This window comes from Leptodactylus fuscus, chromosome 6, assembly GCF_031893055.1.
Source record: "Leptodactylus fuscus isolate aLepFus1 chromosome 6, aLepFus1.hap2, whole genome shotgun sequence".
Lineage (NCBI taxonomy): Eukaryota > Metazoa > Chordata > Amphibia > Anura > Leptodactylidae > Leptodactylus > Leptodactylus fuscus.
The window spans coordinates 84754673-84779272 of NC_134270.1; the positions used below are offsets into that span (position 1 = coordinate 84754673).

Genomic DNA, 24600 nt, shown 5'->3' on the forward strand with positions numbered 1-24600 from the left:
AATGTGCTTTTCTGCAGTGTTTTTCTGCGGCGATTTGCTGTGTGGGGCTTTATCCTAAGGCTATGGAGCCATGTTACGGTAAGGCTGCGGAACCACATGGCGTAAACAGTGCAGCATTATACAGTCACACAAGCAAATCCCTTGGAATTTTTTTTTTTTCTTCGATGCAGTAACTAGAGTACATCTTCACTTCAATTTATGGATGTCTCAAACAAATGACTTCATTATGATTGAAGTTCTTTCAAAAGACCTCAACATATCACTATAGACTTCCTAGCTTTATAAGCTGTTCATATCCGTTCTTCCACTGGTACAGAATATAAAGCTGTTTGGAGTTGTGATTTGTATGGAACTGGTGTTGTAAGGTTTGATACTGGTTGTTTCTACACATTGCAGAGAAATACGCGCAGCAGAAATGCTGTGGTTTCCAAAACTGTTGTTGTATAACTATTGTTATACCCATGGAAAGGCCAGCAGTTTCTCTATAGGTAAAATTGAAGTAGAAAGTCTGCAGAGGAAATATCTGTGGACTTTCTGTGAAAAGCGATGTGGGAAAACCGTAATACATTTGCGCCTTAATTTTTCTTTCAGCGCTTTTTTGTTGCGGCCTGCTTTGTAGTGCCTTAGCCTTCCGTCCACATTGTGAAAACGTAGCTTCTTTTGTTGCAGATTTTGTTGCTGTTTTTATGAGCCAGACCCAGGAGTAGAGGGTAGAAGTATAAGAACTTCCTTCATATTTTCCATTCCTTTTGTAGCCATTCTTGGCTTTTGCTCAAAAAAACAGCAGTAAATCTGCAACATAAAAAGTTCGCTTCTGCAATGTAGGACCTTATCCTAAGGCCGGGGCCCCACATGGCTTAAATGCCGCTGGTTGCCTGTGGCAGAAATGTCGCGTTTTACAGTCACAGCAAAGCCTATCCCCATTTTGCTTTAAAATATGCGTTGCGGACACGCTGCATGTCAGTTATACCTACAGAAACACTGGTGGTTTCCCTATAAGTATAATTTAAGCAGAAAGTCTGCGGAGAAAAACTATGCAACCTTTCTGTCAAAGTACTGCAGGAAGACCCGCAATGCATTGATGCCATCTGTCCTCAGAGGGCTTTAGCCTCAAGCGGCTTTTTTTGTTGCAGATTTTGCTGCTTTTTTTTTTTTCTTTTGTTTTGTTTTCAGATAAAGTTAGAGATAGATTGTGCAGAAAGGAGAAATATAAGAACTTCCTATAGATTTTCCATTCCTTCTGTAGCTATTACTAGGTTTGGCTGAAAAAAAAAAAATCACTGTAAAATCTGCAACAAAAAAAGCAGTGTTTTTGCAATGTGGGGCTTTAGGCCAAAAGGTTTTCCAAAGCAGATTATTCATTGCAGGTACACTTCTATGCCAACTCAATAAATACTACCCCTTCTTTCCCTGCTGTGGTCTTCATGATCAGTCCTTGGGGACCATTTGTGACTAGTGATTCTTAATGTGCACAGTCCCTTAGCCTTACATTATATGCTAAAAGCAGAGAACTAGTTGAGCTGCTATTGATCATAATGGTGGAGATTTACTAAAACTTTGTAACAGTAGAACCGGATGTAACGCCTGTAAAACCAAACATAGTTCAGTTTTCTTAGGGGTCCATTGAAAATACCACTACAATTTCTACAGAATTTCTATGCAAATCTGAATAGAGTTTTGAATAAATGAAATCTGGACTGTCAGTTGTTTCTATGGCTGGGCAACAAGGTTCTTTTTGCTAGTTTTGTTAAAACTAATCCAGTGTAATGTTGTATTTTCCAGCAATTATATAACTAATGGCTATTTAACTATATTTACCGCAGGTCGAGAAAAGGGTCGATGTGTTGCTTCCGAGTTTTTTCATGGACCAGATACAGATATTGTGACAGAAAACACTGCAAATATACTAAGTAAGTTAAAAGAAAAATCACATACCATTGCAGGGGCATAGCTTGGGAAGGCGGGGTGGGGGGAGGTGGCGGGTGTTAACCAGGACATATGCCCTGGGTGCTGATTGTCAGGGGTGGCCATCAAGGACAGTAAGGGCATTGAAATGAAACTTTGCCCTAAGTAGTGGAAAGCTTAACTTCAGCTCTGACCTTATTAAGCTTCATAGAAATGTTAAAGGGTATCTGCACTCTGAAAAAACTTTTCATATATCAAAATAACATGTCAATAATTTTAATTTGTAGGGATCTCAACTTAAACACTGGGACAGAAGCACTCGGCCAAGTCCTGGGCCTCTTTGGCTGTAATCAGCTCTTCTTATGTTTCCCCATCTCCAGCCTCCTGCCTTTGTTCTGAAACTTCCTGAAAAACCCATTTAATATCAATGCTTTTCAAACCCTATATCGATCAGAACTTCTACTATAATACTGGAAAATGGTATGGATCTGAAAGTTTCTGTATTCAACAGAACTTACTCTTATACTATAGGTAAATCTCCAGGAGAATTAAAAAAATAAAAAAAAAAATTGGATCTTAATAGATATATTTAGCCCTGACAATATATTATCACAGTAGCTAGTAGTGTGTCTGGTGGCAGTGGCATAGCTAGAAATGGCAGGGTCCCGTGGTGAACTTTTGTCATGGGCCCACCTCCCCAAGAGGGGTATACAGTGTGTATGGGTGTACAGGCTGTATGTGAACAAGAGAGTGACGTGGGGTGCAGGTGTGTATAAGCAAGAGGGGAAATGGGGGTATAAACAAGAGGGGGGAATGGGAGTGCAAGTTATGTGCCAGCAAGAGGGTATTGTGGAGGGGGGGACCCCCCATTCCACCACACTCTTGCTCACCCACAGCCTGCATCCCCTTCCCCCCCTTCTTTCTCACACACAGCCTGCGCTCCCACATCACCCCTTGGGGGGTTTCTGTTGAATTGCCTAATATAAGGCACCCCCCGAAAATAAGACATGCCCAAAAATCTTTGCTGCCAACTGAACACTGTGCGATGTGCTCGGTGTGCACAGGAAATCCGGCTGCTGCCTCTGCTGTTGTGTCCACTGTCCCTGCTGCTGTAGGATGAGCTCTCCCAGCTCATCCCAGAGGCAGAGGCAGCAGCCGGCATACAGAAGAGGCAGCAGCTGCTGTGCCAGTGAAGTGAGAATCGCTAAGCCCCGCCCACCACTGCCGGGACGAACAGCAGCACCAGTGCTACTATGAAGATGGGAAAGGTAAGTATAATACCTTCCCCCCTCCCCTACACTACCTACTACAAACGAAAATGATTTGCTGTATGGAATAAATGTAAAATAATGCATCCTCCCATACTGATATATTTTCTGAATGTAGACCACTGGCATATTGCCAACAATCATGGACACTTTTTGTATCAATTCACAATGTTTAAAAAAAAATAAAGTAAACATAAAAATTCATGATTGTGGGTAAAACATAAATCTAAGGATGTGCAGAATTCATAGATACAGTAGGCTTACCGCAGACATATCATATGTTCACCAGAACTGAAGGAAACAAAAGCTGCACAATTTTTCACTTTTTAGTAGAAATAAAACATGTAAGTATGGCAACTAAAGGACAAGTGCGCAGGCCGAGTGGGGACTGATTTTTTTTTTTTGTGATATGCGCTGGGATGCATATCATATCAGTGCCTTTTGGGTTCCTTTCCGTTCCGATGTCACAAATCAGGAGAGGATCTGCTCTATAATTATTGTAGAATGGAGAATCAGAACCCCCCCCCATCCCTGATCACTTTGCGTTGGAGGTTCATTCAGTATGCCGCTACTGAAAATCAGAGTGGGATAGTTGCCATTAGGTATGTAGCAGCTACCCTGCTACCAGTATACCCAATGAGCCCGATCTTTTAAAGTGAATCTGTTACTGAATATTTTTATGATAAATATAATATATGTATGGATAGCCTATGGTGTTACAGCAACAAGTAATAATAGTGGCTAGTAGTTAACACCCATTAACACCCATCTGGCGTTGATGGGTGTTAATGTGGTACAATGCCCTTTTTTTGGTCCAAACCTGTTCTGCCATTCACTAGCCACTTTCCATGAATGTGAGCAGGACTAAGGGGAAGTACTAGACATCCCAGCCCAACATATTTATTATAGCGCTCATCATATATACAGGAAATTTAGGCATATTCCTGTCAGGAAGAGATTTCCGTTATGGTGAACAGGCAGCGCCTGATTAATTAAGATACTGGGGCATCTTGATAAATTGGGAGTGTCTTGATTCTTTTGAAGAAAACACCAGTTTTAATAATGCTTCTTTCACACTTGCGCCCCTGTCCAGTTTTTTGCCATTCCGTCGGGTTTCTATCCTCAGTCCCGGCGAAACTGGACAGGGGACGGAAACCCAGCGGTCAGGTTTAAAACCCATTAACTTTTTTAGCCAGACACAAAGTCGGACATGGCGGACAGGTCGCAGACGGACACCGGCGGTTACCTTTACAAACCCATTCAAGTGAATTAGTTTTAAAGCTGACTAACAGGTAGTGATCCGGGACTGCAGACGGAAACCCGGGCAAACACTGGACAGGGGCACAAGTGTGAACGCCCCCTGTTAAATAACATCCCACACCACTTGACTGATGAGACAAGAGGTGTACTTCGGTGATACCAAGAAGCATCCGGAGTCCAATCCAATTTGTGGTTAAAACAGCAAACGAAGGTTTAATTCAAACGAATAGATAGGTTACAGTCCAAAAGTTAAACAAAGTTAAAAGAACATAGAATATGCATGACAAATATCAAGTGTCAAAATGAAGAGAGTGAGAGCTGGTATGAAGGTGGAGTTAGTGCTCTACCCCCATGTTACCAAAGCCTGCTTATAAAGGCTGAGGACGCTTTACCCTCATCCAAGTTTTTTCCCCATAAGGAAAAGTGTAAGTACGATCCTTCCATGTACTCCGGATCGTTCCTTGTTTGACCATAGCCCTAAGTTTGGCTACAATGACGTGTTGTTGTTGGTAACGAGACTTCTTCTACCTCCACCCAAGATTCCACTAGCCCCTTCATCTGTCAAGGATGACATGCTGGACACAAATGCTACTCCATGACCTTCTCCATTCACACTCTAAGTTCAGCAAATTATGAGATTTAACACCCCCTAAGTCCACCCAATAGTTAATGAATCCAGTACAGCATGAATTTTTTAATATAAAAGATATATAATCAGCTTAATTTTTCTTAGTAAAATTACCACTTTTGGTCAAATGAAGAAAAAAAAACTACCTTAAAACTAGGCCTAAACTAGATCAGAATTGTATGAGGTAAAACATAGGGATTAAACTGTATGTTTTTGGTAAAGAAGTTATGCATTTTATTATGATACATATACGGTGCAGTAATAATGTTAGTAATGTATTTAGCAAGAGGTTATCTGACATATATTCTTTCTTCCACCACAGACTGTCGATCTTCAGAGTAGTGTATGATGCTAGTCTTCTGCCAAATACAAAGTTCTACTCTGAGGAAAGGTCAGGTACAGAGAGCCTTAAAATGACAGCTTCAAGTCCTAGTAGTGGTGTTTGTGCCTGATATATGGTTATCCTGGTGGTTTTTCTTATGTTGTATACCTGTATGTATGTTGTTATTCTGCATGGTTCTATGTGCTCCCTGTATTAACAATTAGAAATGCTTTTTCTAGACATTGTTCAACAATTGTTACCATTTGTACTAATTATCTTTGACACATAAAAATGTAATATATCAAAAAGTCCAGCAAATGTATAAATTCTGCTGCACTGAGCTTGATATTATTGCATGAGTGGAGTTTTATGTGTCAAACTAGTGATTTTATAAGGTTCTTTAAAGAATGTTAGGTCAGAATCTGAGTTTGGAGGAAATACAAACAGGCAAATGTAAAAGGTGGCACAGCAAAGATATAAATCACATAACGGATTGTCTGTTCCAAGTTTTGTCTCATTCCATGTTATTGTTTCTAGGGGCAGGTAGAGCTTTTGAACTAATCTGTGGTTAAAATTCTTTAAGGTATGGGATACTGCATTGCAAATTCATGAATTATCTTAACGATATCCAAGTTACTATTAAACTTGGTCATATGTCTCTTGCATATTTATTACAATATGATATGAACAGGCAGCACAGCCGATGAAGACTAGTTTAAAAAACAAACAAACAAAAAAAAAAAACAATCATCAATCCTTAATCAGAGACCAAGGACTTTTTAAATTAATATTTTAATAAATTAATAAAATAAAACTTTTTAGATTAATGAACACATTTGTTAACATGCAGAATAGACTTTATTTGGATTTGATTCTGTATATGAAATTAAAACTTGACATTTATTGATAAATTATAAAACAGGGAGCTCCAAATGGTTGAACCAAAAAAAAGATGAACAAGACAAAGGGTTATAAAGACCCAGAATGTATTCTCTGTAGATACAATAACAGAGGTAGATAGATCAGAAAATAGTGGAGACCAGAATGGAACCAATTCTAAGTCACCACAAATACGGGTCCAATCATCTACTGTTAAAGGTGCCCCCCCACCACCACTGGCTGATAACCAATGGGTATAATAACTTGCCTCAGTATTCCTCGATCTGTTTTGCCACTGAGGTTTATCAGGAGGAAACAACGGATATGAACTATTAAGTGTCAACCTGGGCTTACAAAGGACACAAAGGTGTATCTGGATGGTATTGCCCCTCGATATATCGTGTGCAAATATTTGTAGTAATTTTCTCAAGACTTAGTAATTGATATATCCTGGTCAGTGTAACAACAGAAAATGAACTCATCTTCAATAAGTTAGTTTTGGAGACCCATCAAATTAGGATACGCCCCACAATCATTTTAGTTTAAGGTCAGTTAAAAACACTCCAAATGTTTCAATACAAGTCCTCAATTGTGTAGCTGAAATAAAGGATCTAGTACATACAGTCCTATGAAAAAGTTTGGGCACCCCTATTAATCTTAATCATTTTTTGTTCTAAATATTTTGGTGTTTGCAACAGCCATTTCAGTTTGATATATCTAATAACTGATGGACACAGTAATATTTCAGGATTGAAATGAGGTTTATTGTACTAACAGAAAATGTGCAATATGCATTAAACCAAAATTTGACCGGTGCAAAAGTATGGGCACCCTTATCATTTTATAGATTTGAATTCCCCTAACTACTTTTTACTGACTTACTGAAGCACAAAATTGGTTTTGTAACCTCAGTGAGCTTTGAACTTCATAGCCAGATGTATCCAATCATAAGAAAAGGTATTTAAGGTGGCCAATTGCAAGTTGATCTCCTATTTGAATCTCCTCTGAAGAGTGGCATCATGGGCTACTCAAAACAACTCTCAAATTATCTGAAAACAAAGATTGTTCAACATAGTTGTTCAGGAGAAGGATACAAAAAGTTGTCTCAGAGATTTAACCTGTCAGTTTCCACTGTGAGGAACATAGTAAGGAAATGGAAGACCACAGGGACAGTTCTTGTTAAGCCCAGAAGTGGCAGGCCAAGAAAAATATCAGAAAGGCAGAGAAGAAGAATGGTGAGAACAGTCAAGGACAATCTACAGACCACCTCCAAAGAGCTGCAGCATCATCTTGCTGCAGATGGTGTCACTGTGCATCGGTCAACTATACAGCGCACTTTGCACAAATAGAAGCTGTATGGGAGAGTGATGAGAAAGAAGCCGTTTCTGCACGTACGCCACAAATAGAGTTGCCTGAGGTATGAAAAAGCACATTTGGACAAGGCAGCTTCATTTTGGAAACAAAAATTGAGTTGTTTGGTTATAAAAAAAGGCGTTATGCATGGCGTCCAAAAAGAAACAGCATTCCAAGAAAAACACATGCTACCCACTGTAAAATTTGGTGGAGGTTCCATCATGCTTTGGGGCTGTGTGGCCAATGCCGGCATCGGGAATCTTGTTAAAGTTGAGAGTCGCATGGATTCCACTCAGTATCAGCAGATTCTTGAGAATAATGTTCAAGAATCAGTGACGAAGTTGAAGTTACGCCGGGGATGGATATTTCAGCAAAACAATGATCCAAAACACCGCTCCAAATCCTCAGGCATTCATGCAGAGGAACAACTACAATGTTCTGGAATGGCCATCCCAGTCCCCAGACCTGAATATCATTGAACATCTGTGGGATGATTTGAAGCGGGCTGTCCATGCTCGGCGACCATCTAACTTAACTGAACTTGAATTGTTTGTCCAAAATACCTTTATCCAGGATCCAGGAACTGATTAAAAGCTACAGGAAGCGACTAGAGGCTGTTATCTTTGCAAAAGGAGGATCTACTAAATATTAATGTCACTTTTCTATTGAGGTGCCCATACTTTTGCACCGGTCAAATTTTGGTTTAATGCATATTGCACATTTTCTGTTAGTACAATAAACCTCATTTCAATCCTGAAATATTACTGTGTCCATCAGTTATTAGATATATCAAACTGAATTGGCTGCTGCAAACACCAAAATATTTAGAACTAAAAATGATTAAGATTAATAGGGGTGCCCAAACTTTTTCATAGGACTGTATGTACCGTTATCCTCCCCAGACTGGTTACCCTCAGATCTAGTACGGATGATAGATCCCAGTTATAAGTGGAATGAAGGATATAGTACACCCCTATCTCCCTGGTCAAGTTACCCACAGGTCTGGTCGGGATGATTGATAACAGCCCTGCTAGACATACAGATTGAGCCGAGGACAAAAAGCTGATCAGTGCACAGATATGCCCAGTCGTGGTCTTGAGCCACGATCAGATCCTCTTCTGCCCTTGTTCACAACCACATACATTTGATAAATAACTGATATAGTCAACAAGGAGCAGTCATACACCCTTAAATGTAGTCATGAAGCTGGACACTGGTACTTAATGGGAGTGAGCAGTGAATGTGGCACTGGAGCTGGGTATAAAAAAGCCAGACCACGCCTTCACCCCGCCCTGGCCATGACATTGGTCACGCCCTCTTGTGTCAATCCAGGGGGGGCGCTATGCAGAGATGAGAAGGTGCAGCCCAGAGCCTCCCCTATAATGACGCAAACTGTGTTGATTGAACACCAGAAGTATCACACATAGGAGGGATTTATTGTTATGGAGAATGTACATGGACCTCCTTTTGCATTGTTCTAACGTTCTTGTACGGTGAAGAAAGTCATGGGTCTTCAGCTCCTGCTGTCCATTATTATTTTCTATTTGTGGTGGACTTTTAGGAACACAGGTTGACTTATTAAAGGGATAGATATTGCCATGTTCCAGGAGTAACAATTTCTCCAGGGTACACATTCCCCCTTTCTTTCTTCCCCTTCCCCTCCCCACATATTTTGCAGTAGACTAGATATATGCAACTTTATGTCCTGATCTAAGAGATTGGGTTACATTAATAATAATATTAACTTTATATAACACTAGAATACTCTGCGGAACTTTACAAATGAGAAGACATAACTGTGGAGGATATTTTTATAAATATCCTGATCTTTTAATGATTTGTATATAGGCAGGTAATGGTCCGTTCCGCAAATGATTAATCAGGCATATCAGATCCTGCTTTGCAACAGCATCTCTAATCTCAAATCTCACTTCTGATCACAGACCCATTAGATACATGGATACAAGGATACATGCTCCATATCTTGTTTGGTTTTACAGGTTACTATACTGTACAAAGTCCATAAAAATGATCCCCTCCCATGTGTGACGCTTCTGGTGTCGCTTCTGGTGTCCAATTCTTGTGACTTAGAACTGGTTCCATTCTGGCCCCCACTATTTTCTGATCTGATATAACCATGGGTCTATATAAACCTTTGTCATGTTCGTCTATTTTTTATCTCGACCATTTGGAGCTCCCTATTTTATGATTCATCCATAAATGTTAAGTTTTATTGTGGTCATTATTCCTTCTCATTGACACTCTTTAGCTTCGAGTAATAATCTCCTCTGTGATTTTGATTCTGTATATGCCATATTACATAGGCTGGTTAGCATGTTGCTTGGAAAAAAAAAATAGATGCGTTGTTGTGCAGATTTTGAAGAGCTTGAGTCTATCCCATGAAAGGAAAAATGTGGGGGTGTTTTGTGCAATGTGTGTGACTTTTGCTCCATTCATTTGTGTATACAGACACAATCTTCAGGCTGTTGAATTGATATAATCAGATTATGTATGAATTGAGATATTGAGACTTTATTGACTTGTCATGGCATTGACCTATAGAATTTCTTTACAGGTCATGCAGGACATTATATATATAGAAATCAAGCAGCTCAGGTGATGCAATTTTTTTGCTGACCCTTTAGTAAAAACACATTATAGATGTTCTGGATCTTTTCTTTCTCCTAACTGATGTGATTTACCCCCTGCCTGACACTATGATGCTTTATTATGTTCAGTGTAACAAGGGGTTATGGAGAGAACTCAAGAGCTAATTTATTTTCATTCATGGCAGGTACTGACTGTATTATACTGCTGGAATGTTTGGCTATCTGTAATCTAAGCAGTTACAGCACATGGACACTTCTATAATGGAGCCATTGCCACCCCTAAAATGTCATGGGGGCAATGATTCATTGTCATGGCAGCCAGGAGTTTATCAAAGGCTCCCATGCTTGTTAGAGTACAACGTATATAATGTAGAAGCAGATATATTGCAGTATAGTGAAGTATCGCATTATATTGTATCAGAAATCAAGCTGACGCTAGGTTCACACCTGCGTTCACCTTTCGTTCTGAGCTTTCCGTCTTCTGCATGCCAGAAGTCGGAAAGCTCAGACCGGGTCCGGCCGTGAGCGGCGGTGAGCGTTTTATGCTCTCCGCCGCGAAACCTGATTTTTTTATCCGGACACAGAGTACTGCATGTCCGACTCTGTGTCCGGATTATAAAACCCGGTTTCGCGGCGGAGAGCATAAAACGCTCACCGCCGCTCACGGCCGGACATCTCTCTCACCCATTCAAATGAATGGGGGAGAGAGACTCCTGCAGGTTTCCGTCTCCTGCCTCTGTTTTAGGCAGGAAACGGAAACCTGCAGAACGGAGTTCACAACGCAGATGTGAACGAGCCCTGACTAGAGTGTCCCCAAATCTGAAAATGTGAATAAAATTACTAAAAAATTTGTATGTACCATATAATTTTACAGATAAAAACTTCAGCTTGTCCCACAAAAAAGAACTCTTACACAGCTCTGTTGCAATGAATATTAAAAACTCATGGGGATCAAAATATGAAAATACAAAGAAAATTATGTGTAGAAAAAAGAATTTTTATTTTTATGGTATTAATACATAAAAAATATATAAATTTGGTATGATTGTGGCATATGTAATTTTAACTGCACAATGTACACCATAAAAGCAAAACGTATAAGTTAATTGAATGGAATATTAAATGGGGCCAATAGGATGTACATATTGTATTGCAGAAAACAAGAAATGCTCACTTGGTTTATGCTTTTTGTGTTACAGTACTGAAAATGAGGTAGATAATATAATTAGGTAATAATTGTATTTTGATACCAAAATAGTGAAAAAATGTAGTTCAATAATTCCTTTTATGCTGAACAACTCTGTAGGGATTGTAGGGTTATAGGTTGGACTTGATGAACTGATGTCTCCATCCAACCTCATCTACTATGAACCTTGAATTAATATAATCAAACATTTATTTTTTGCATTGAGTTTGTTTCTCCCAGTGCACCCTTACAGAGATCATGGGCTCATTCGTCAATCAGGGGTGAGCCATCTTCTCTCCAGTGGCCCTATAGCTGCAGTGTCTTCTCCTTCTATGGTACATTATTGTGCTCAATTAATGTGTATTATGTACAGTTATTAATCTTCAGCTGCAATTTGACCCCATGTCTTACAATGTACAGAATTAAACTAAATGTTGTTTGACTATAAATGTATGTGACAGTACACAGAAGTATGTGGTATTTATTTTTTTTGTGTAAATACATGGACACATCTATGATTGTCATGTGTAAATATGTAAATATTCCAAAAGGTAGAATAAGAAAGAGGGAGATTTTAAATCATCTTTATGTACATCTACATCTATGTACAAATCATAGTTGAATATTGGAGTCTTGTTTGAATTTACATGTAAGTATTTGTTCCTCAGTACTTTCTTGAATGCATAAAGGACCTATTACATGGGTCAGTACAGGCGAGGATAAAACACATTGGGGCATATTTATCAATACTGTCTAATCCCATGAATAGTTTTAGACATATTTATTATTCTGTTGAATAGACCTTCAGAAATGTGGTGCACTTTCTGATGCGGCAAAAATCTTTCTTTCGAATGTTCTAAAAAAAATCTGCCTCGCTTTCAAATGAGTCAAAAATCTGTCTCACGTTCTGAACTAGAAAGTCTTACTACACAAATGCAGCAAATCTAAGGCTTGGTTCACATCTGCACTCAGTGATTCCCTTCCTCATTCCACTTTAAAAATGTGATCAGAAAACTCCTGCAAGCGGGATACTTCTCTCTGCATTTTTCGGGTGAAAACTGTGAGGTTTCCATGGGTAACCCCTTTTTAAGCAGATTAGGTTTCTGTTTTTCGGGTCCCCAAGTGGACTTGAAGAATGAAAACCCAAGCGCATATGTAAACCTAGAGTGATTCTGTCAGGAAATATTAATATCAATAGCAGAGTTCTATAGTATAGTAGCTGAATACAGTCAGGCAGCACTCCAGAGCTCATAATGAAAAAAGTGAGGGTACTTTATTCACCTATGCAAAATTTCATCTCTAGCACAAGAGTCTTACTTAAATGTTTGAGAAAGGCTCTAGCACTAGAGCAGAAATGTTACATAGGTGAATACAGTACATTTACATATATATATATATATATATATATATATATATATATATATGTCAAGTCTGGAGTGCTGACTATATTGTATTTGTATGTACAGTATATCTAAGTATATAGAGAGATAAAAATATATATATATATATATATATATATATATATATATATATATATATACACCAATAGCATAGTTCTATAGTATAGAAGTATAGTATATGTATATACAAACATTGTATTATCTAAGGGTGTACAATATTTATAATCATAATCATACTTCATTTGATAAATATGCCCCATTACCTGCTGCGCAATTACAACAATGCCTAAAGTGATTACTTGTCCCCTATACAGTTTCATTGTTTGCCAACAGTGTATTACTGTATACCCAAGACGATTTGCTTCCAGCAAGCAATGTGCGTGTCGGTGCCGCATTTGAGATGCAGTCACCAAGCAATCGTGTGTTTGCACCTTTTCAGTTGATCCCAGCACAATTATTGGGAATGAGCTATCCTACTAACACTCATTTCCTATACATAGACCAATCATCAGCCTGTGTAAAAGGACCTTTAAGCAAACCTAGAAGTATTGCATTACAACAAAAGCATTGTTTACAGATTGTTTTTTACCTTTTACGCAGAAACCATCCGTAGTGCTACACCATTTCCCATGGTCAGCCTTTTTCTTGTGTTTACTGCCTTTGTGATAAGCAACATTGGGCACATTCGACCACAAAGAACAATACTGGCTTTTGTGTCTGGCATTTTCTTTATACTTTCAGGTAAGTTATACCACAACTTATAAATACTGCTTATATTACATCTCAAACGACCTCTTTGGTAGTAGAAAACTTCTGCATATTATGTTGTATTTGCTATGTTAGAATAACTCCTTGTAGCTAGAGCACAGCTACAAGGATACTGAAAATGTATTTTAAAGACTGTACTGTATACTGAACTCTACTTAGGGAGACTGTACTATATACTGCACTCTACTTAGGGAGACTGTACTATGTACTGCACTCTACTTACGGAGACTGTACTATGTACTGCAGTCTACTTAGGGAGACTGTACTATTTGCTGCACTGTACTTAGGGAGACTGTACTATATACTGCACTCTACTTAGGGAGACTGCACTATATACTGCACTCTACTTAGGGAGACTGTACTATATACTGCACTCTACTTAGGGAGACTGTATTATGTACTGTATTCTACTTAAGGAGACTGTGCTATATACTGCACTCTACTTAGGAAGACTGTACTATATACTGCACTCTACTTAGGGAGACTGTACTATATACTGCACTCTACTTAGGGAGACTGTACTATATACTGCACTCTACTTAGGGAGACTGTACTATGTACTGCAGTCTACTTAGGGAGACTGTACTATGTACTGCACTCTACCTAGGGAGACTGAACTATATACTGCACTCTACCTAGGGAGACTGTACTATATACTTTACTTTACTTAAGGAGACTGTGCTATATACTGCACTCTACTTAGGGAGACTGTACTATATACTACACTCTACTTAGGGAGACTGTATTATGTACTGTATTCTACTTAGGGAAACTGTACTATGTGCTGCACTCTACTTAGGGAGACTTTACTATATACTGCACTCTACTTAGGGAGACTGTACTGTATATTGCACTTTACTTAGGGAGACTGTACTATATACTGCACTCTACTTAGGGAGACTGTACTATATACTGCACTCTACTTAGGGAGACTGTACTATATAATGTACTAAAGTTTATGTTTCTTTTGCTATATTTGTAAAATGGGTTTTCTGAGCGAATCATGTCTGTGGCAGAAATGCATCACATTATTTTCACAGAAATTCTGCAGAATTCTGTGGATTTTCTGCTCTTACTATACCTATAGCTATAATGCCAGCATTTCTGCAGGTATTATTGAATGTGTTGGTGATTTTGAAAACGCAGCTTTTCCACAGAAGATTTTTTTTCTGCTATTCACAGGATTAAACAAAGTCTCATTTGTTTTGCAGGTACCGTAAAACATCATTTATTGCCGCAGTCTTTTGTTGTTTCTGTACTGTGTTTTCAGCATTTTTTGTTGCAGAGTTTGAGCATAGTCAGCAGTGGAGTAGGCAGAAGTAAGAAGTATGAGTGCTTCCTCTATATTTTCCATTCCTTTTGAAGTCGCTCTTGGCTCAAAAAAAAAATGCTGAAAAATCTGCAAGAAAAAAAGTTTTGTTTCCGCAATGTGAGACCTAAGTCTTAATTGGCTTCAAAAGGAATGGAAAACATAAAGAAAGCACCTATTTTATGGGTGAAATGCAGCAAAAACTCAGAGAAAAACACTGCAGAATTAAGCACAACACAATGTATTTGATTTCGTAGTGTTTTGTAGCTGCTTTTTGCTACGTGGGCCCTTAGCCTTGAAAATAAACTGAAACAATGAGTGTATAAGCTTACAAAATTGTTTGACTTAAAGATGTGATGTGGACATTTTATTTTTTTCATTCATAGCATGTCATAATAAAATTATCTAATAATAATAATGATAATAAATAATAAAATTAGAAAAGTGACACCTCACCAGTTCCCCACTGTTCCCGTGCTAGTGTTTATTGGACTTCCTATTAGTTTCTGCTTCCTTGTCCCACTCAACACACAATTTGACTGCTCAACCAATTAATGGCAAGACCAGCAATTCCCTACTGTGGTTCTGCGGCACCCTTGGGTGACGTTTAGACCCCCCGGGGGGTGCCAAAATAATCTACTGGGGAAATACCCGCATTACTCCTTTTAACTGCATTGGCATCCTAGACCTGTAGTTAAATAGAACTACTGTATGCAGCAGGAAGGATTTACCTTCCAGCGCTATTACTCAGGCTAGTGATGTTTGCTAAAGATCTTCTGCATTGATCTGCAGAGGAAGGGGATCACAGAGCTGCGGGGACCAAAGATGGGTAAGTGGTGGTTGTTTTCTTATTTATATAGTAAAAATACAATATGGTGCCACTGGGGGACATTATTAGTTGTCAAAGGGCCAATGGGGGACATTATTGCTTGTCAGGAGGCCACTGAGAGACATTATTACTTGTCTGGGGGCCACTGGGAAGCATTAATTGTGAGGTGTCCAATGGGCCAATGAGGAGCATTATTACATTCTGGAGGGGTCACTGGAGAACATTATTACTTGTCTGTGGGGCACTGGAAGATATTATTACTAGAGATGAGCAAGTAGTGAAATATTTGAGATTCAATATTCGGTTTGAGTAGAGCCTCAATATTCGACTACTCAATCGAATTCCATTATAGTCTATGGGAAAAAATGCTCGTTTCAGGGGAAACCACTATTCGACTAAAGGAGAGTCACCAAGTACACAAGTAACAGGAGGAGAGTGTTTAGGAGGAGTGCTGTGCAGTTAAAGCATTATAGTCTATGGGGTCCGTGCGCTTTAACTGTACAGCACTTGCAGTTGCGCTGATATTCCGTTCGGGGGGTCCTCCTGCGGACTCCTTCCGGATGGAAAGCAAGCGCTGATGTGAACCGGCCCTTACTCGTCCTGCAGAACCAGCATTGATTGGCCAAATGCTATACACTGTATAGCATTCGGCAAATCAACGATGGTTCTGCAGCAGGCTCATCCTTGCTAGTTCTGGGAGGTGGAGTCTAAGATCAGACCACAGCAGTCTCCATTGTGGTAGATCTTAGACTCCGCCTCAACACAGATGAACCTCCGGCAGAACCAGCTTTGATTGGCTGAATGCTGTACACTGTATAGCATTCGGCCAATCAACGCTGGCCAATGCATTCCTATGAGAAAAAAGTCAGCTCCCGTGTAACCGCAAGCTGCCAGCTCTCCCGACTAGCAAAGATGAGCCTGCTGTAGAACCAGCATTGATTTGCTGTATAGCATTCAGCCAATCAATGCTGGTTCTGCAGGAGGCTCTTCCTTGCTAGTCGGCAGCTTTCATTTTTCTCATAGGAATAGCATTGACCAGCGTTGATTGCCTGAATGCTATACAGTATACAGCATTCGGCCAATCAACACTGGTTCTGCCGGAGGTTCGTCTGTGAGGAGGGCAGAGTCTAAGATCGGACCACAATGGAGACTGCTGTGGTCCGATCTTAGACTTCGCCTCCTCACAGACAAGCCTCCGGCAGAACCAGCGTTGATTGGCCGAATGTTGTACACTGGCCAATCAACGCTGGTCAATACATTCCTATGAGAAAAAGTCAGCTCCCACAAGCTGCCAGCTCTCTTGACTAACAAGGACGAGCCTACTGCAGAATCAGCGTTGATTTGCCGAATGCTATACACTGTATAGCATTCGGCAAATCAACGCTGGTTCTGAATCAAATCTTTACTGTGAATTACGATAGTATTCAAATGAGTACGAGTATTTCGAATACCGTAGTATTCGTTCGAATACCTACTCGATCGAATACTACTCGCTCATCTCTAATTATTACTTATCTGAGGGTCACAGGGTACATTATTATTTCCTTAGGGGCTACTGAAGAACATTACTACTTGCCTGTGGGTCACTTGAGAGTATTATTAGGTATCTGGGATCTAGTGAGGAGCATTATTATGTGTCTGTGGGCCAGTGGAGAGCATTATTAGGTTCTGGGGACCAGTGGGGAACATTATTTGGTGTCTTATGGCCATTGGGAAGCATTATTATGTGTCTGAGAGTTAGTGGGGAGCATGTACTGTGTGATGGGCCTCTGGGGAGCATGAGCATACTATTTGAGGCCAAGGGAGCTTGGTGATAGTAAAAGGTTTTATATGTTCTTGCTGGAAAGTATAGGATGGTGTAGTATTGATGGTGCATTCACATGGTGTAGTTGTGATGTAGTTGCAATTGCATCAAAACTGCAACAGAAAAATGCATGCAGTTTTGATGTGATTCCAGCTGTAATTTCAAAAACTAGTATATTTGTCTTTTGGTTAAAATTATTTGGCAGAGGTGCCTTAAAGAAAAAAATATTTTCCAGGGGTGCTTGAGTTTGAAAAGTTTGGGAAACACTGAGCCAGACTAATGGCCTTCATGAGCCACTGAGTAGCTGAGTAGCAAAGGACAAATGCTGCATTTCACAGTATTTGCAAAGTGGATGGGATTGTGGCTATTCCCATCCACACATTGCAGAAAAAATCTGCATTTCCTCTGCAATATTTTCTGTGACTCGCTACATAAGGCCTTAAAGGGGTTGTCCCATCACAAGGATCCTATCTATACTGCTTGTTAATGTGAATGTAAGACTTTTCCTAAATACATTGCTTCAGAAAAACTGCTTTGCTTGGGGCCACACGGTGGCTCAGTGGTTAGCACTGCAGCCTTGCAGCGCTGGAGTCCTGGTGTTCAAATCCCGCCAAGGGCAGAAAACCATCGGCAAGGAGTTTGTATGTTCTCCCCATGTTTGCATGGATTTCCATCCCATATTCCAAAGACATACTGATAGGGAAAAAAATGTACATTGTGAGCTCTATGTGGGGCTCACAATCTACATAAAAAAAAAAAAAAAAAACTGCTTTGTTTGTTTGTGCACTATCTTACTTTATTCATTTTTTTTTTACACATCCCTTGACTTATCTGGTCATAAGTCAAGTGATGTATCTGCTGCTCTCAGGGGGGAGGGAGGAGGGGCTAAGTGCACGGGAGCGAGCCTGGAGGGGTAGTTTACCCTTCGGGGGGAAGGGGCCGCCAATACAGACCCGGCATCCGTTGTAATAGAGAGGCGGATGCCGGGGAGGGTTAGACGCCGACACAGGTGCCTGCAACATTGCTATGCTCCTGCCCTGCATGAAGCCAGCAGCGGCAGGAGCGATGCTGCTATTCCGGGGGGGCGGAGGAGCGGAATAATAGCATCGCTCCTGCCGCTGCTGCCTTCATGCAGGGCAGGAGCATAGGAATGTTGCAGGCACCTGTGTCGGCGTTTAACCCTCCCCGGCATCCGCCTCTCTATTACAACGGATGCCGGGTCTGTATTCACATTGTGAATGCTGGAGAACTGACTGGTCTCACCATCTATGAGCGTGCACGCAGGGCCAGCGGCATCTCGCTGCTGGCTTTGCATATGTAACCCCGCCCACCAATGATGCAACAAAGCAGGAAGACAGATTTTACAGCAATGAAGACTGGTGAGTACGCGACGTGGGAATACCTCTTTAATCTTAGTCACATAACCTGAACTCTACCCTACTGTATAAGCAGCAGGGTGTTCACTGTTACATACTCTTTGCCTATTTGACCACGCCAGGTCCTCCTGCTAATACATACAGAGAGAGAGAGAGAGAGAGAGAGAGAGAGAGAGAGAGAGACTTTTATCTATACATATGACAACTGATTCTAACTACTATTAGAATTTAAAAAAAGTTGAACTGATTCTAGCTAAAATTTAACTACATATATAGGGATTTCAATAAAATGAGAAAAGTAAAAAAAAAAAAGGTTGTGCTGATTCTACCCAACAATATATATTGATTGGCTATACATATAGCAACTGACTACTATTGGATTAAAAAAAAATTAGCCAAATAAATTGAGCATAAATGCTATTACTAATATATATGTCACTGACCAGTGCTTAGTGGTAGTGGCAGGATTTGCACAAAAAGATGCTTTGTGCAATAAAAAAAAAAAAAAAAAAAAAAAAGATTGTATGGACTCTAGCTAAACTTTAACTAGATAGATAGATAGATAGATAGATAGATAGATAGATAGATAGATAGATAGATAGATCTATACATATATACAGAGAGAGTGAGAGCATCCCGCGGTATGAGCAATATCTTCTTATCAGTGTTCTGTTAATTTTGAACTCAACCATGTTTGCTAAACAATTTTACTAGAGGCTTAATGAGTTTTTTTATGCTGGATGAGGGCTGCATGTCTGCGCTTAAACAAAACTTGGATAACTTGCATGACCCAACCTCCCCCTTCAGTGGGAAACTCTCAAATTTATTCTTAGAGGGACTCTGATCAAGCATGGCTCTAATAGGAACGAAGAAGCTAGTACAAAACTAAAAGACCTCCTTTCCAAGCAACTGATTGTAGTTATTTGATTAAAAAAAAAAAAAAAAAAAACCTGTGCCAAACAAATTGAGTAATGTATATGTCACTGACCAGCACTCAGATGCGTCAGGACATGCACAAAAAAAAAGCCTTGTGCAGTGCTAGCTAGATATATAGAGAAATATCAGACACACCCCCAGACCACAAAAGACCACTTCTTTTGTGCAAATCATCTAATTCTCTGTGGGAATCTCAATCTTAACATGAACGCCATCATTGACTCCTTCACGGGAAAATCCTACATGTCCTAAAACAAATGAAACAAAGTCTGTGAATTACTGCACACCATGCAGCTTTGTGATACATGGCATATCCTACACACAGAGATCAGGGATTACCCATTTTGTTTGCATGCACATGTCTCATACAGCAGACTAGACTATGTCCTTGTACATCACAATTTACTGCCGCCAGTTGTATCCCGCGGTATGGGCAATATCTACTTATCAGTGTTCTGTTCATTTTGAACTCAACTATGTTTGCTAAACAATTTTACTGGAGGCTTAATGAGCTTTTTCTGCTGGATGAGGGCTGCATGTCTGAGCTTAAACAAAACTTGGATAACTTGCATGACCCAACATCCCCCTTCAGTGGGAAACTCTCAAATTTATTCTTAGAGGGACTCTGATCAAACATGGCTCTAATAGGAACAAAGAAGCTAGTACAAAACTAGAAGACCTCCTTTCCAAACATGATATACTAGAAATGCAACACAAACTCAATCTTTAGCAGATAACCCTGTATACTTTACACAAACCCAACACTGACCTCTCACAGGTCTCTAACCCAGTATATTACTGATACTGCCCTACCTTCACTGCATTAAAGGGATTCAATTATTAGAAACCCTTTTTAAAGTAAATACACGTCTGCCAGACATTTTCCCGTGGGTCCAACAGGAGAGGGCACAGGAAAATGGCCAACTGCGCCGACTGTGCATGTCCGTTGACCATTTTCCTGTGGCCTGTTCAGCGCACAGGAAAATGTCTGATGGACATGCGCAGTCGGTACTTTTGGAACCAGAGAAGAAGGAATGCGAGAGAAGAAGGCAGAGGCGGGGAAGAAGACAGAGGCCGTCGCTGGAGAGTTTTCAAGCAGCACTGGGGACGCCTCCAATGCTGCGAGAAAACTCATTTATATAAGCAAGAAAGAAGATATTTCTCAGGAACAGTAGCGCGGATCAGGATAATAAAGGTAAGAGAAGAATAGCTTTTTTTTAAGCTATTTCTACGTGTATTTACTGTAAAAAGTGTTTCTAATGATAGAATCCCTTTAAGACACAATCACCCCAACTAGAAAACTCTTTCACGACAGAAGAGCTAGATCACACCATCATTTCCTCTCAACAGGCAAAACCCTGGGTCCGGATGGCTTTACATCTGAATTCTATAAAGTATTCCACATGGAAGTTTCCTCTCTGCTCCTCTCATCCTTCAATGCCACTTCCTTTGCGTCCCCCTTCACCCCATCTATATTACATGATCACATTACAGAACTCCCCAAAGAGGGCACTCCCTATGTCAGTTTTATGTATGCTGTTTGATTGTCCCGTCTCATCTTCCTAGAGACCCAAATCATAAATATTCAGTATTGCAGAGTTTAATTTTCAGCATGAACTTCTGAGCTGCAATATTATAGCACTGCACATCCTGCCATATGAAGGATCATTACAGGGGTTGTCAGGGACTAGGATATTGAGATCCACTTCCTCTTCTCGAGCAGTGACATCATGTCCATTGGTCACATAATCATACTGCTGCTGAGCTGCAATATCAATGGCCCTGTGCTTGGTAAGTATCAAAATGGCAATCCCTTTAATCTATCTGAAACATGCATATTATAACCTTTTGGGAATAGATCATCTAAAGAGCAATGAGACTCTGCAATGCTGACTACTTTAGAATATTTCTAATACCTGGTAATACACAAACTGATACTATGATATGCCTGTAGGGCTACTTATCAAACACGGGCATTTTAATGATTAAGGAGTAAAAAGCCACAACCCAACACCATCCATACAATGTGTCAGATCTTATGATCGCCCTAGTAGATCTTTTGCCTTGGTCAGCTAATAAAGTAGCTCACACGCTGAAAAAGTGTGAGCACCCCTGGTCTATAGTATAAGTCTGTGATATACCCCAGGTGAGACTAGTGGAAGTAGATAGTGACGCTGATCATAAAAGTTTACTGACAATTGTTGTAGATACAACAGAAAAAAGCAGCTGTCATAGGAAATCCAGGATGTGATAGTATGACAAGTGCATGAGTATACACTTATGCATGGCCTCAGTGTGGCACAATGATAGGAGTTGGGAGGTGATATCAAGACAAACTCTGACTGTAGGATGACTGGAGACTGAAATATAATGACTGGGTCAGAAAAGTCATGCAGTGCACATTGCATGGAATTTTTTTTTCTGCAGCAAAGCAGAAGCTGTGGGCAGTGGCGTAATGATCGTGGCGTAATGAAAGCATTCGCTCCCGGCTCTACCTGCTGGTAACTGATGTCACACCAGTGGTTACATGGGGTGCGCCAACATAACAATGTCATCACGCCCCGTGTGACCACTGGAGCCTGAGACCTAAATTGCCAAACAGATGAGGATGCAGAAGACAGACAGGACAGGGGTTCTGGCTGTTGGACCCCTGAAGATGTAATATTGATTGCCTATTATGAGGACAGGCCATCAATAATAAAAAGGCGGTTAAACGCTTTAAGGGGCTGTCCATGTGGCAGGTGTGTTCACTGGTATTAGCAGTATTAGGTCATTACTTACCTGTCACTGAGTCAGGGCACCACATCTTCCCGGTTTTGTGTTCCAATTGTATTTTTAGCAACAACTCGAGTTGAATTGGGACGGACTGGCTGCATTCACTTACCGATCCCTACTCCTGCCTCCTTCTCTTCCCAATTCAGTCTTCAATGGGCCCTTTGCATCATACATCATGTTGCTACGACATAATGTATGGTGCATGGGAGGCTGAAGAGGAGGTGGAAGACTGCAATAAGCAAGAGTAGGGATAAGAGAGTTAATATGTGCCTTTACTGGACCCCACTACCTATTAAAAAGGGACCAAGTTCTAAATATTAATTAGATTTAAGAGCCAAATTCAAAATATTAATCAAATTTAACCACTAAGATGAAGTACAATATGTCAGGAAAAAAAAACATCCTTAAAATCACTTGGGTAAGTTAAAGCATCTCAAACTTATTTGCATATAAATTGACACATCAGTTTTGAACAAGAGGGCTAAAGGCAGTTGTTGGCCATGTCATTGAAGGGTTTGAGACATGTATGCTTCACTCAGCTGTAGGTTTGCAGTTCTTGTTTTTTTCCCACAAATTCACCTATTTTCTGACACACCAGCTTTGATGTGGTAACCTGAGACCGTGATTGATAAAGTCCTACCAGCCTTGCGACAGGCTCCGATAAAATCCACAGGAATAGCATTAGATTTTACCAGCCAGAAAGATATTAGATTATAGTTAGTTTGTTTTGCTTGTGATCTTTCATTGCCAGTTTCCTGCTACTTCCTCATTGTATTTGTTTTTTCAGTATGCATTAGATGATCAGATATTCAATTATTTCTACTGTTACTTTTAATTATGTTTTTATTGTATTACAGGCCTTTCTCTTGTTGTGGGTTTGGTTCTTTATATCTCCAGTATCAACGATGAAGTTATGAACAGGCCAAGTAGTTCTGAACAGTACTTCCATTACCGATATGGGTGGTCTTTTGCTTTTGCAGCCTCCTCATTTCTCCTAAAAGAGGTTTGTAGTTACTGTTTTGCTAATGATTAACATATCTCTACATATATATATATATATATATATATATATATATATATATATATATCCTTAAACCACACAAATAGAAACTAGCATGTAACTTTGGCTACAAACAGCCCATGTGTGAAAAAATGTTGTATTATTACAGTTTTGAAAGTGACTGACAGAAAAATGTAGTAAGCAAGACATATGGTCATGGCTTGGTTATGTGTTGGCACATAAGTATTTCTCCCAAAAATCGTTGCAATTGACTGTGTTTTGTTATACACATCTTTATTTCATTTGTGTATTGGGACAACAGAACAAAAACAGAGGGAAAAAAGCAAATTGAACATAAGTTCACATATGATTTCAAAACTCAAAAAAATGGGCCATACAAAATTGTTAGCACCTTTTCAAAATTGTGGGTAAATAACTTTGCTTCAAGCATGTGACAATCTAAAGGTTGCAAGTCCATTTCTAGAGATCTTGATTTTCCTTTGTCTATGATGCACAACATAATCAAGAGGTTTACAACACTGTAGTCAATCTCCCCCTAGACTTGGATGGAAGAGAAAAAATGATGATATGATACAACACAGGATAGTTTGGATAGTAGATAAGCAAAATGGAATGAGGCTTACAAAGAAACTACTGAAGGTTAAGTATGATGGAGGTTCAAAGATGTTTTGGGTTTGTTTTGCTGCCTCCGGCACTGGGTACCTTGACTGAGTGCAAGGTATTAGGAAATCTGAAGATCCAATGTCAGAAAGCTGTGTTTGTGTACTAGGTCATGAATCTTCCAGCAGGACAATGACCCCAAACATACTTCAAAAACTACCCAGAAATGGATGGAAACAAAATGCTAGAGAGTTCTGAAATGGCTAGCAGTGAATCCTATTGAACACCTGTGGAGAGATCTTAAAATTGCTTTTGGAAGAAGGCACCCTTCAAATATGAGAGACCTGGACCATCTTGCAAAAGAAGAGTGGT

The 24600-nt window shown here is 39.9% G+C and overlaps 1 protein-coding gene across 1 annotated transcript in view; it reads left to right on the plus strand.

Annotated features, from left to right (window-relative positions):
- CACNG7 (calcium voltage-gated channel auxiliary subunit gamma 7) overlaps nt 1–24600 on the plus strand; it is a 163552-nt gene that overhangs the window by 79027 nt on the left and 59925 nt on the right. The window contains exons 3-5 of the mRNA XM_075276806.1: nt 1824–1910; nt 13411–13551; nt 23465–23610. Of these exons, the coding sequence (XP_075132907.1) occupies nt 1824–1910; nt 13411–13551; nt 23465–23610 (374 nt within the window). The remainder of the gene's footprint in view (nt 1–1823; nt 1911–13410; nt 13552–23464; nt 23611–24600) is intronic.